This window comes from Neltuma alba, unplaced genomic scaffold, assembly GCF_004799145.2.
Source record: "Neltuma alba isolate B1F8T4 unplaced genomic scaffold, ASM479914v2 tig00011956_pilon, whole genome shotgun sequence".
NCBI classification, from domain to species: Eukaryota; Viridiplantae; Streptophyta; class Magnoliopsida; order Fabales; family Fabaceae; genus Neltuma; species Neltuma alba.
The window spans coordinates 89,363-101,776 of NW_021636534.1; the positions used below are offsets into that span (position 1 = coordinate 89,363).

General features: G+C 37.4%; 2 protein-coding genes and 1 long non-coding RNA gene across 3 annotated transcripts; all 3 read left to right on the forward strand.

Moving 5' to 3' along the window:
* The first annotated feature begins 839 nt into the window (after positions 1-839).
* On the forward strand, positions 840-1,726 carry LOC114719853 (uncharacterized). The gene is made up of 3 exons (XM_028905411.1): positions 840-933; positions 1,013-1,214; positions 1,309-1,726. Exons 1-3 carry the CDS (start codon positions 893-895, stop codon positions 1,411-1,413), a joined length of 348 nt encoding a protein of 115 aa, XP_028761244.1. The 5' UTR covers positions 840-892; the 3' UTR covers positions 1,414-1,726.
* Positions 1,390-5,334, forward strand: LOC114719852 (adenylyl-sulfate kinase 3-like). The gene is made up of 8 exons (XM_028905410.1): positions 1,390-1,459; positions 3,101-3,244; positions 3,588-3,737; positions 3,967-4,085; positions 4,195-4,279; positions 4,636-4,682; positions 4,775-4,917; positions 5,124-5,334. The coding sequence occupies exons 2-7, from the start codon at positions 3,121-3,123 to the stop codon at positions 4,871-4,873; spliced, it is 624 nt and encodes a 207-aa protein (XP_028761243.1). The 5' UTR covers positions 1,390-1,459; positions 3,101-3,120; the 3' UTR covers positions 4,874-4,917; positions 5,124-5,334.
* A 711-nt stretch (positions 5,335-6,045) lies between these two features.
* On the forward strand, positions 6,046-6,936 carry LOC114719885 (uncharacterized). The gene is made up of 2 exons (XR_003737940.1): positions 6,046-6,542; positions 6,623-6,936. It is a non-coding gene; the product is annotated as an uncharacterized LOC114719885 (long non-coding RNA).
* Positions 6,937-12,414: the final 5,478 nt, after the last annotated feature.

Consider the following 12,414-nt stretch of genomic DNA (forward strand, 5'->3'; position numbering starts at 1 on the left):
TGGCTCAAACCTGGTCTTCAGACGGGGATGCAATTGAATGTACGATAGCAAAGCGACCAATTATTTGAAGAGGGATTAGTATATATTACTCTTTAATGTGATCTAAATAAAATTTTTCAAAAATTAAAAATTAGTAAAATTAATTTAAAAATAAAATCCATATATCAGTTCATATTTAGAATCAAAAGCAAACTCCTAGCTAATTCTTACCTTTCTAAACTAGAAATATTATTAAATACTCTTCCGGTTCTTAATAAAATTTGATTAGATTAATAAAGTTAGATAAGTTAATTAATTATAAAAAATATGATATGTTTTTTCTAAAACACCATAATCATCTTCCTTAATATCCTCTCTCCTTCTCTTACCTGATTATAATTGAGGAGTATCAATGTTTTATATTTACAATCAATATTAACTCAACAATTAAGTCTTATATTAAAAACTAAAGAAGGATAATATTCATATTTTTGTGTGGAACAAAAAGAGGCAGGTTAGAAGTAGATGGCGGAGTCAAAGTAGAAACACGGAACAAATCAGCAAAGCAGAGCCTGAGGTGTTCAATGGCTTCCTTTGTTCCATTTCCATCCATCCTAACTCATCATCCTCCTACTCAGCAAAATCTGCTGACTTGGTCCGGGGAAGGCACCATAATAAATTAAATATTTTTGTTCCATGTCTGATTTTACGCTCCTCTTTTCCCCCAAGATAATCTCCATTGGTATGATGTGGTATATGTATATATTAAAGAATATAAAATTACTCTGTGAACTATCCATTTCCACGAGTTCAAAGTGTGCATCACAGGCGAGAAGTTAGAATGAGTAAGAAGGAGTGGATGGAAGTCGGGAAAGTCATATAGAAGCCTTCGATGAAATGGTAAAACTCATTTATGCCTATGACACGCTTTTGCCTCTCTTCTCGACCATATATGTAAGTTATACATAACTGCTTCTCCAAGCAATCGCAATCCAACCTTCTCCCTCAATCTCTCGTTTCGCTGTTAAAACAGAGATAAGCTCCCACTCTCGGGTCATATTCTTGCTTCTTTCGCATCCCCAAGTATGTGCCCTCTCAGGTTCATGTTGGTTTTCTTCTCCGCTTTACTAGCCGGATACCTCGCCTGGACGACTCTGCGTTTCTCCTCCGAACTCGAGACTTCTTCCTCCGGCGATCAGTCTCCCTCCAAAACCAAACATCTTAATTTCAGAAAGGTAGGGCCACTCTTCAATTCTATCTGGAGCTAACTTTTTCCCCCCCGTTATGAAACGGATCAGTGCCCTAAATCGTGTGAGGCGAATGTTTCAGATGATTGGAAACGGACTCTGGGTATTGGTGGACATGGCCAGCGGGAAGTATCTGTGGAGGAATTTGAGGTCCCTCAACAAAGATATCCAAGTCAATGACTCTTAGGAGCTCATCAAGACTTCTTATTCTTGTTCCCATTGTTTGTGTCCAAGTAAATTCTCTTGATATTTCCCCCCTTTGATATGGATGTAGAATAACTTCCATTCATTTTGATTTTTACATGTGGCTCGTATCTGGATTTCTCCCCGAATGGTCAATTCCATCGATATGGCTGAAGACCAAAACAGAACATTTATTTCTTCTTTTTTTTTTTTGTGCGAATTTCTTGGGTCAAAGAATTTCTTAATTTCGAGATTTGAGCACAAAACAATGGTGCACGACAATATATGAAAGATATACAGGTAAGACCGTCGCCTTCCTCGATTTGGTCTCATGTTTTTAATCAATGTTCCGTAATTAAATTATTAAATTCTTATAATATCACTTGATTTTTAAGTAGGTCAAAAAAATTATCAAAAATCAGATAAAATTTTTAAGACCTTGTGAAGAAATTATCTAATTAAAAATAGATGAAATTATAAGAAATAAAAATTACAAAAAGCTGATTATAAATAAGATGGAAGGACCTACGGATTAAATACAGTTTCACTTTCACGGCTATATATACGAGAGGTAAGAATTTTGGCATGGTTCTAATACAAAGGACATGGAATAGAACGCCCACGTTCCCATATATAACCGTAGCTTCTGTTTAACGCGGGAAGAAAACAAGAAAGGGCGCGTCCACATTCGTTCATTCATTTCACCTAAACGGCAAATCAGAGTCCTTTGAAAGAGGGATTACCTAAAAAAAATCTGAGATTGTAATGCGTCACTTCCTCCGCCTTTGTCTTCGCCTTTCCCTTCCCTCTGGCCCGCAGCGTTTTCGACTTGCGTACTTAAACTTCGTTTCCTAAATCTCTGATCAATTTCGCACGCAATCTACTTCGGCTCTCAGCCACTATTTTTTTTTTTTCTCCAGGTATTCAGTCCCATTCTCTTCATATGCTGGTTTTGAACTCGATTTTGCTTGATGGTTTGAGTTTCAATGTTTTGTTCTTTGTTTTATTTGGGATACGGAGGTTGATAGAAGTTGCATTTCCTTCTATTGTTCATTTTGAACCTTCGTGATCATGCCTTGGGTATAATGACGCTATGGGTTGATGCTTGTTACTTGGTCGATTAATTATGTCGACCAGTTCATTTTCGATAATTCGATTTGTCGTATCTTGTTACCTTTTCGGCCTTTTGTGAGGCTGGAAAGAGAGAATATTCTTCTCAATGTAACCGCATGTAGATATCAGGCAGGCCGGAATCCTGTGTGATGTTGAGAACTGTGAGTCCGTCTCTACAATTGGTAAGGGGAAAGAGGGGCGGAGTTTCGCATTGTAAGGACTGCGGGGACACAGACCCTTGGAGAATTATAAATGATATTTGATTCTATGAAGGATGTGTGAAGTGGAGATTCCGAGCTTTCACCTGCGTAGATTGTTTACAATATGTTGACTGACAAAATACTTCCGCTCACATCCTAGTGTTTTGTTAAAAAAGGGATAATATTAATATAAAACATAGCAGCACTCTCACTTTCTTCATTTTCGTTGTGGAAAGGGGGGAAAAAAAAAAATACTGCGTTACTGCTCACAGGTTTGCGTTTTTATTTAGCTTTTATTACAGCAGCTCTGTTCGAGTAGTATGTTTTGAATATGTAGTATTTGTTGGGTTGCAATTAATGGTTCATATTTATAAACAGGGCTAGCGGAACTGTTTACGATGTCAACTTTGGGCAATTCAAATAATATATTTTGGCAAGAATGTCAAGTAGAAAAGCTTGACAGGCAGAAGCTACTAAACCAAAAAGGATGTGTTGTGTGGATTACGGGTCTCAGTGGATCAGGTTTATATTGTTAGCCTAACTTGATTATTGCTTGAATTTTTTTTTTAATACCGGATCTTGTTTATGTTGATTTTGAACAGCAAGCATACTGTATACTACATTTTCTATGCTTCTCCCTTTGTAGGCCGCCATCGGAAGCATTTACTGACATGTGATGTTCATGATTTTCATCAGTTTCTTCTTGCTTCATAAAATTGAGATCGCCTTTTTTTTTTTTTCTCCTTCTTAACCACAGGCCTTGGTCATTCTGTAACTGTCACGCAACAATTATTTAATCCTAGGCCATCATTGTCGTACTGATTTCTCCCCCCCCCCCAAAAAAAAAAAACCTAAAATTATACAGGAAAAAGCACATTAGCCTGCTCGTTAAGCAGAGAACTTCACTCAAGGGGAAAGTTGTCTTATGTCCTTGATGGAGATAACCTTCGGCATGGATTAAACAAAGATCTTGGTTTTAAACCAGAAGAACGTGCTGAAAATATACGCAGAACTGGTAAGCTTGCTTATATAAATTTTCTGAGGAAATGAGGTGGCTTGGGTTTGATGATCAATTTGAATGGGTTTTTTCATTCATTATGTTTCAGGAGCAGATATAAGAGTGATTTCAATGTTTTTAAAATGATTGATACGTATCAAATTTCCCTTTAGTTATCAAACCAGACTTTTTAGTTGCTATATACTTTCCTACTTGGTTTTTCTGATGAGCAAATTATCCAATTCAGGAGAAGTAGCAAAGCTCTTTGCTGATGCTGGTTTAATATGTGTTGCCAGTCTGATATCTCCATATAGAAAAGATCGTGACATGTGTCGTGCCATGATGACTGATTCTAATTTTATTGAGGCATGGCTCAGGAAGAAATCTCTCCTTGGAACAACTTATCTTTTTGCTGATAACTTGTTTTGCTTGTTTGATATTTGATGGTGGATTCTCCTTTTACCCACATATGCAGGTCTTCATGAACATGCCTCTAGAACTGTGTGAGGAGCGAGATCCAAAAGGACTTTATAAGCTTGCTCGTGCTGGAAAGATCAAAGGTGTGTGTTCCTAATCTATTTTTATGCGCTTTACATGCAGCTTTCCACTGTCCCCACCCCACTGAAATAAGAAAATACGCAGCCGGGAGGGTGTTTGGGAGAGGAAAGCAGTTTAAATTAAGGAAAGGAAGCTCTCGCCTCCCCCTGGAATATGAAATTTGTTCTGCACTGTCTGCTGTGGTTTAATATGAGGAATAAAAAAGTCAGCATATAAAGTTAATTAGCTTATATATTTTAAAATTTTGATGGTCGCAATATGTCATGCCGGCACATAATTTTCTCATAAGTGAGGGAAGAAACTTTCAGTTTATTGCCTTAGCTTCTGAACTCAACTGCGTTGCTTTTTATTTTCGTAGGCTTTACTGGTATTGATGATCCTTATGAACCGCCCGAAAACTGTGAGGTACTTATTCATGGAGCCCTCTAAGATTCCTATACCAGTATATAATGTGTTTCTTCTATTTGTATGCTGACGTTAGTCTTCCCATTTTTCAGATAGAAATAAAACAGATAGATGGAGTTTGCCCACTACCTACTGCCATGGCTGGACAAGTAGTTTCTTATTTGGAAGGGAAAGGATTTCTTGCATCCTAGGAACTTGATAGCCTTCATCTCTTGGATGATCCTCCGCAATATAAGTATGCTTTTTCAGTTATATGTGATGTGGGATAAAGAAAGGAGGCTTTTAATGTTTTAATAACTACAAAGTCTTGAGTGGATAAACATATGATTTTAACTTAGCTTGTGATTGTGTTCTTTGCACCCCTGATCTTTCCTTCTGATTGTGATTGCGACTACTCTATTTTTACAAGCTGACAGTTTCGAATATATTTTGCACTTGAAGGTTAGATTCAGAATCTGCTTAGCACGTGCTTGCCATGGCCAGTCTCACGCTGAAGCTTCTGACAGATGAATAAGCCATATGGGCCCGGCCCTATAAGTTGTTTATTTTTGTAAGCAGACAAACTCGAATGTATATTTGTATCATTTTTCTTAAGAATTGTTTGGGAATTGGGATTACCTATATTTTAGTACCCCACAAGCCTTTACTATTACTTCCAGTCCTTAATATAAAATCCTATTTGATTTTTATTTTGGTTTTAAATATAAGACCCCAATCCACTTTGTCTCTCATATTTACTCAATTTTTTCCAAGATAGTTCTTCTAATAATTATAGTTTTAGTCAATACACTTGATTAGCAAAGATATTTTAGGAAAGATAACACCTATTTAGGACAAATAACTAACTCAATTTATTTTTTTAATCTTTTCAAATTAGTCAACTGGCTCTTATAATTAGGACCGGAGGTAGCATTTACATATGAATGACGATAAGTTTATTTGAAATGAATTAAGCTAACAAGTCAATATCAAAACTGAATTTATTTTTTGTAATCAAATAAGACAATTTTAATAAAGTATATCCTAAAGGATCGAAAGGGATTTTTTTTTTTTGGGGGGGGGGGGGGAGGGGGAGGAAAGCCTAGTAATCATTATATAGCAATTGGACGAAACATCCAAAACATTGGCAATCTCCTGATCAAGCATGGGATGATGGGATCCACCTGCCCCCATGAGACGGTAAGAGTCGTATTTATCATTTTCTGATAACAGGCTAAACAATACGGTCCCAACATATAATTGTAAATAAGTAGTTGGCCCAAAAAATCTAAATAAATGACTAAAGTTCAACCAAAAAAAATAGTAATAATAATAAAAATAATAATAATTGACCGAAGAACACTGAATAAATAATTAAATATTATTGTCCCAGCAACGCAAATGCGGATCCGTTGGGTTGATTGAGCTAATCGGATTTCAGAAACGACGCGTTCCGACGAAGGCCAGGAGGTTGGTGAGAGCAGAGGAAAGAGATGGTGTTGAGTACTGGAGCGGCGGTGAGGGTGGCCCAAGTCTCAGCCAATCTCTGTCAATACATATCCTGCAATCCCGAGCGGTTGAGCAGCGACACCGTGTTGCGCCTCCTCTTCTGCCTCCCTTTCCGCCGTTTGGCCCTTTCTCTTTCCACTTACCTTGGTTTTACCGCCTTTCCCCCTTCTGCCGCTGACAACGCCTATTTCCACTCCGATTGATTTCTCTTCCCTCTCTCTCCCTTAATCGATCCATGAATGATCGCTATGCCACTGTGTATTTCAGATCTATTTCTTTGACGTCTCTGTATGCGTGGATCGCCTAACTATTGCACTGAATCGAGCATGCGGCTTCTTGTGATGGGTACGATGCTTTTAGATTACGAGTCCAGTAAGCATCGTTCGTATAAATTACGGTCGCACCTCTTTAGATTTAATAGCTGATCGTTTCCCATCATATGTTGTAATTAGGGTAATGTACCGCACACCCAAAAGGGAGCATTGGATGAAACTATACAACAAATGAAACTTGGATCTAAATTCACCAAATAAATATGATGGAATTTTCCAGCTTCTTTTCTTTATACAGCTTCCCTGCCTGGTATTGTTTCTTTTGTGTTTTGCACTTCCTGGCTCTGTAACATGATCACAGGATCAAACAAGCTGTACAAGAAACAATATATACATCACCAAAACAGGTCCAAAGTAATATTTTGTATTCTTGCCTTCCGCTAATGACTTGTTCTCTTAAAACTCTATGTCTTAAAAGCTTGTTATCACATTGATTTTGACATGGTAGTTTTCTCTGTGTTCTCCACATTTTGTTAACTTGATGGGCCTGTTTTCTTTTTGCTTTTTTCCCCCTTCGAGTTTTTGCTATAGATTGGTCAGGGGAAACACAGTCTAATATCAAGTTCTTATCTCATATACAGGCAGAGTTTGCAGTAATTTATTACCGCCTCTTGTATTTAATACTACCTCCGGTCCTTAAAGGCCCTAATTGATTTTTATTTTATCTTAAATATAAGATATCAATTTATTTTGTCTCTTATATTTATATATATTTTTTAAAGTAACCTTTCTAATAATGATAGTTCTAGTCAATATACTTGACTAGCAAAGATATTTTAAGAAAGACAACACCTATTTAGGACAAATAACTAACTCAACTTACTTCCTTACTCTCCTTAAATTAGTCAGCTGGCTCTTATAATTAAGACCGGAGGTGGTATTTAATAAAAAAGCTATTTTGATATTAAATCTCATTATGAATATAGGATTCTAATTCACTATATATTTTATGTTTATCTATTTTTTTTAAAGTTTGTCTTTATAATAGTTATATATGTTAGATATTTCAGATTAGGATTTAGGAGAAATATTTTGAGAAAGACAATATCTATTTATTATAAATAATTAACTTAACTAATATTTTTAACATATTTAAAATGAGTTTTATATTTAAGATCGGACGACTAATAAATACGTGCGATATGCTTATGGCGACCAGTTCTTTATTTCACGATTGTGCTCTTTTTAATGTTTGAAAAAAGAAAAAAACGAAAAGGTCGCGCAATTTTTATTTTCTTCCCATGCAAAACGGGGAATGACGAATGAGCGGTAAATGACATGGGAGGGCAATTTACTTAATTTTTACTGACATTAAACTTGTAAAGCAGCTACTGGGTGTAAGACAAAATGGAAGCAATTGTTTATTGTCAGCTTGCCCCTTTTACTGTAACCGAATTGGCTTTATGACCTGTTTGGCAAATCTTTAAAACTATGATTTGGATCCCAAATCTGCCAAACAGAGGGAAAAATAAAAAAATAACAGTTTTGGACTTAAAATCATTATTTCAAAATAAGTAAATCTATTCTGTTTTAGGCTCAAATTAGAGAGTATAATTGTACCTGTTAGAATAAATCTCACTAGTAATATGATTTTAATATCCTTCAATTATTTTTCTGTAAACATATTTAATCTTATATTTTATAAATATATATATACACATATTAATTATTTATTAATTACATTATCTTATATATTATTTATTATGTTAATAAAAAATATATTATTAACAATTTTATTTATTCAAATTGAAATATATTATAAAATCTATCTTTTATCTAATTATCATATTAACTTATACCATTTTTAGTAATTTGTACATATAAAAAGTGTTTCTGATAATAAATATCCAAATACTCTCACTTTATCAGAATCAATTTTTCACAAAATCTATTTTCTAAAAGCTATTATTCAAACTATGGTTTGGTTTCATCCAAACACCTCCTAAAGTCTAATTTATAAGGTGTAATTTTTTTTATTTAAGAGGTATTTAGGTAGAAACTAAATTATAATTTTAAAAATAATTTTACGATACATAAAATAAATATATGAAAAAAAGTTTTATTTCAATTTATGTGAAATTTTTTTAAAAATATTTTTACTTAATACCAAACGCCCCTTAAAATAAAAATAGAACAAACATAAGATGAAAGTAGCACGCTCATCTGTTTCAAAAAAATTGTTATATTATTTTTATGCTAAAAATAAAAACATCATTAAAAACATCGATAACTAAAATAAATCTAAAAACCAAAAGTTCCATTATTTTTTTAAAAAAATAAATATATAAGCAACATCAATTACAAGATTATAGTGAATATGTGAGGGGGCTAGTAAAAGAAGAAGAAGAAGAAGAATATGTGAGGAGGAAAAAAGGTGATGGAAGTATTGGAATGAATCCGACAAAAACGGGGAAGAGAAAAAAAAATCAAAACCCGTGGGGTCTAACCGTCAAAGCGGTGCCCCTTAGGAGTGTTTGTCAATAAACCATGGTTTTCTATTGATAAGAATTCTCTCTCTCTTGGAAGCCGTGCCTTACTTTTCTTGCTTTCTTACTGCTCTCCGATGGAAGAACCTGGTGGCCGTAAAACACCGCCAGATAGGCCAGTGGAGATCACCGAACATGCTGGACGTGCAAAGAAGTCTAAAAAAGAGATAAAAGAAGACGCGTTGATGTCTGACCAAATGCTGGATGTGGAGGATTGTGAGGAGAGGGGAGAAGCAAATAATGAACCACCCTCCTCACCTCAGGTGAAGACACAGAATAACCAACCTTCTTACAGAGATTTGCTACTGGGTTTCAAAGGTACTGAGTACAATGGTGTGGCTTACGGAAGCTCTAGCATGGACGAAGACCTGTTAATTTCTGACTTGCTGGATCAATCGTGGAGTATCCCTGAACCTTCTGAGGAGTTGAAAAAGCTGATGAAAATTTACCCAGTGGTCCCCATCTCACACGAGGAATATAATGACTGGTGCAAACCGTGGAATAACTCTCTGATTATCACGGTGCTAGGTGCTAGGTTCAACTTGTACAGACTCAGAGAACAGCTTGAAAGAGTCTGGAAATTCAATGACTTCGAGTTGGTAGACTTACCAAATAATTACTATGTTGTGCGATTTAAAAGCGAGGAGAATTGGAGACTCCAGTACAAAAGAGTACTTTTCGAGGGCCCCTGGGTGATCGCACAGCACACCATACTTATCCAAAGGTGGTCACCTTATTTCGACCCATTCCAGAATTCACTAGGAAGAGTAGCAACGTGGGTTCGCATCCCCAATATCCCATTGTTGTGTTATACCAAGAACTTCATATGGAGACTGGGAGATATGATTGGCAAGACTCTCAAAGTGGACATGAACACTATGGCAAACCCAGACGCGGAGAAAGTGAAAGTGGAACGGGGGAGATACGCAAGGATTTGTGTGGAATTGGATCTTCAGAAAAAGTTAATTCCCAGGATTATCTCTGCCTCTGCACTCTTCAATGTCGAATACGAAGGGCTGGGTTTAATTTGTTTTGCCTGCGGGAGATATGGGCATAGGAAAGAAGCGTGTCCATGGAAGAAAACAGCTGCAGACCAACAGTCACAATCTCCGACAACCTCTCCCTCGGTTCCAAAACCGAGATTATCGCCGGAGGCAAAGTTACCGGCCGAGGAGGATCAGTTTGGACCGTGGATGTTTGTCCAAAGGTCAATGAAAACTCGGTTTTCGAGAAAAGAAATTCAGAAGGACAGGTATGATGGGAAAGGAAACTACTTCAAGTCAGAAGGGGGAGGGGTTAACAGGAAAAACCAGTCTCGTTTCGAAGCTATAGCAGACCTAGAAGAGGAGGAAAGGGAGAATCCCGAAAGAGACTCTGACGAGTTTAAGGGAGTAAGGAGCACAACGGTTGAGAAAAGGGCTTTTGTCATTCAGGAGGATAAGCGTGTGAATCATAAAAGGACGACGCAAAATAAAGGTACAGGAGGGAAACTCAAATCAGGTGAGGCCACAGAGCAAAAGATGTGGACCCCGGCTAAAGGAAAAGAAAATAAAAAGCCAGAGAACCAAAAAAGCAAAGGCCCGGCCCAGTCGGATTTAAAGAAGATAGCGAAGCCTATATTAGAAGACAGATCTAACGAAGCTGAAGCGGATAATGGGAAGAAAAAATTGGGCCAGCGAGCCCATATTGTAGTCTCAGGCAGTATGTCTGCAGAGAATCCACTAGAACTGGTGAATAGAAAGAAGAGCGAAGGAGAGATAAAAAAGACCCAAAGTCAGGAGATAAATCAAGTAGGAGATCAAATAAGAAAAAATGAGAGTCAAACTCCCTCGAATCCAGAGTGCTCTGCAGGTGAAATAATGTTGAAGGGGGACATGGAAGTGGCGACAAATAATGAGGAGTTGATATCACATCAGATGTCGAGGCCGACGCAGGAGAAAACGTGGGAAGCAGAAGGAGGACTCATAATCTGCAAGGAGGAAAAACCACCAGATAAGTGATCACACTTTGAAACTTTTCTTCCTGTTTGTTATCAATGATTATTTCGTCTTGGAACTGTCGTGGAGTAGCTAAGAGAGCTTTCCCACGTATGCTAAAGGAGATTGTGAGAAAGTATGATATTAAGGTCATGAGCCTGTTAGAAACGCGTGTCAGCGGTTTGAGAGCTGAAAAAATAGTAAGGAATCTGGGTTTTAATAATTGGATTAGAGTTGAAGCCACGGGATATGCTGGAGGCATTTGGGTTTTATGGAATGAGGATGAATGTCACGTAGAATATCTAAGATCTACAACCCAACTTTTACATTGTCGAATCTCTGATTTGAAAACAAATAAATCACTCCTCGTGACTTTTGTGTATGGGGAGCCAAATGTTAACAGACGGCGAGAACTCTGGCAATCTTTACGGGACATTTCGGATTTTATCGAGACTAGCTGGATGGTCTTGGGTGATTTTAATGCTTTCCTCGAACCATCAGACAAAATAGGGGGAAGAATGCCAGTAAACAGTGTTATGAATTCTTTCCAGAGCTGTGTGAACTACTGCAACCTCTTGAAAATTCCAGTGGTGGGGGACCGTTTTACTTGGGAGCGAAATGATGTTAAAGAAAGGCTGGATTGGGTCTTTGGAAATCTTGATTGGGAATTGAATTTTCCACAGTCGAAAGCCTACCATCACCTCAAGTTCAAGTCCGACCATAGAGTAATTGTGGTCGCAGACGGTCCGGCTACGCAGGGGACAAAAAGGGATAAAAACTTCATGTACCAGGCAGCTTGGTGTCTTGAAAAGGACTTCCCTCAAATTGTTAGTAGTGCTTGGAATGAAAAGTCATGGACTGAAGGCTACAGAAGCTTCACTGAGCAGGCAAGTGAGTGGAACCGGAATGTTGTTGGGAGTTTGGGGAAGAAAAAGAGAGAGTTAATTAGAAGATTAGAAGGGATAGACAGATATAGACAAACAAGTGCAAGATCTGGTCTATTTAGATTGGAACAGGAACTGTGGCAAGACTATAGCAAGGTAACAGCCCAAGAAGAGCTCCTCTGGTACCAGAAATCACGGTGCAAATGGTTGAAGTGGGGTGACAAGAACACATCATATTTTCATGCAACTACAAAGTTGAGGAGGAAGAAGAATAGAATAGAAGCTCTGCAGGACAATGAGGGCAACTGGATCTCTGACCAAGCCAAGATTAAAGACATGGCTTTGAATTTCTTTACAGAACTATATAAGGCAGATCCAAACATTGAGCAGACTGTTTCGTGGCCAGTTCAATTCCCACAACTGGAGGCGCACCAGTTAAACTTTATTCAAAGGAGAATATCAGATGTGGAGATCAAGAATGCAGCTTTTGAGATGGGGGCTTTTAAGGCAGCAGGGCCAGATGGTCTACAACCACACTTTTTCCAGTCCCAGTGGAATGTGGTGGG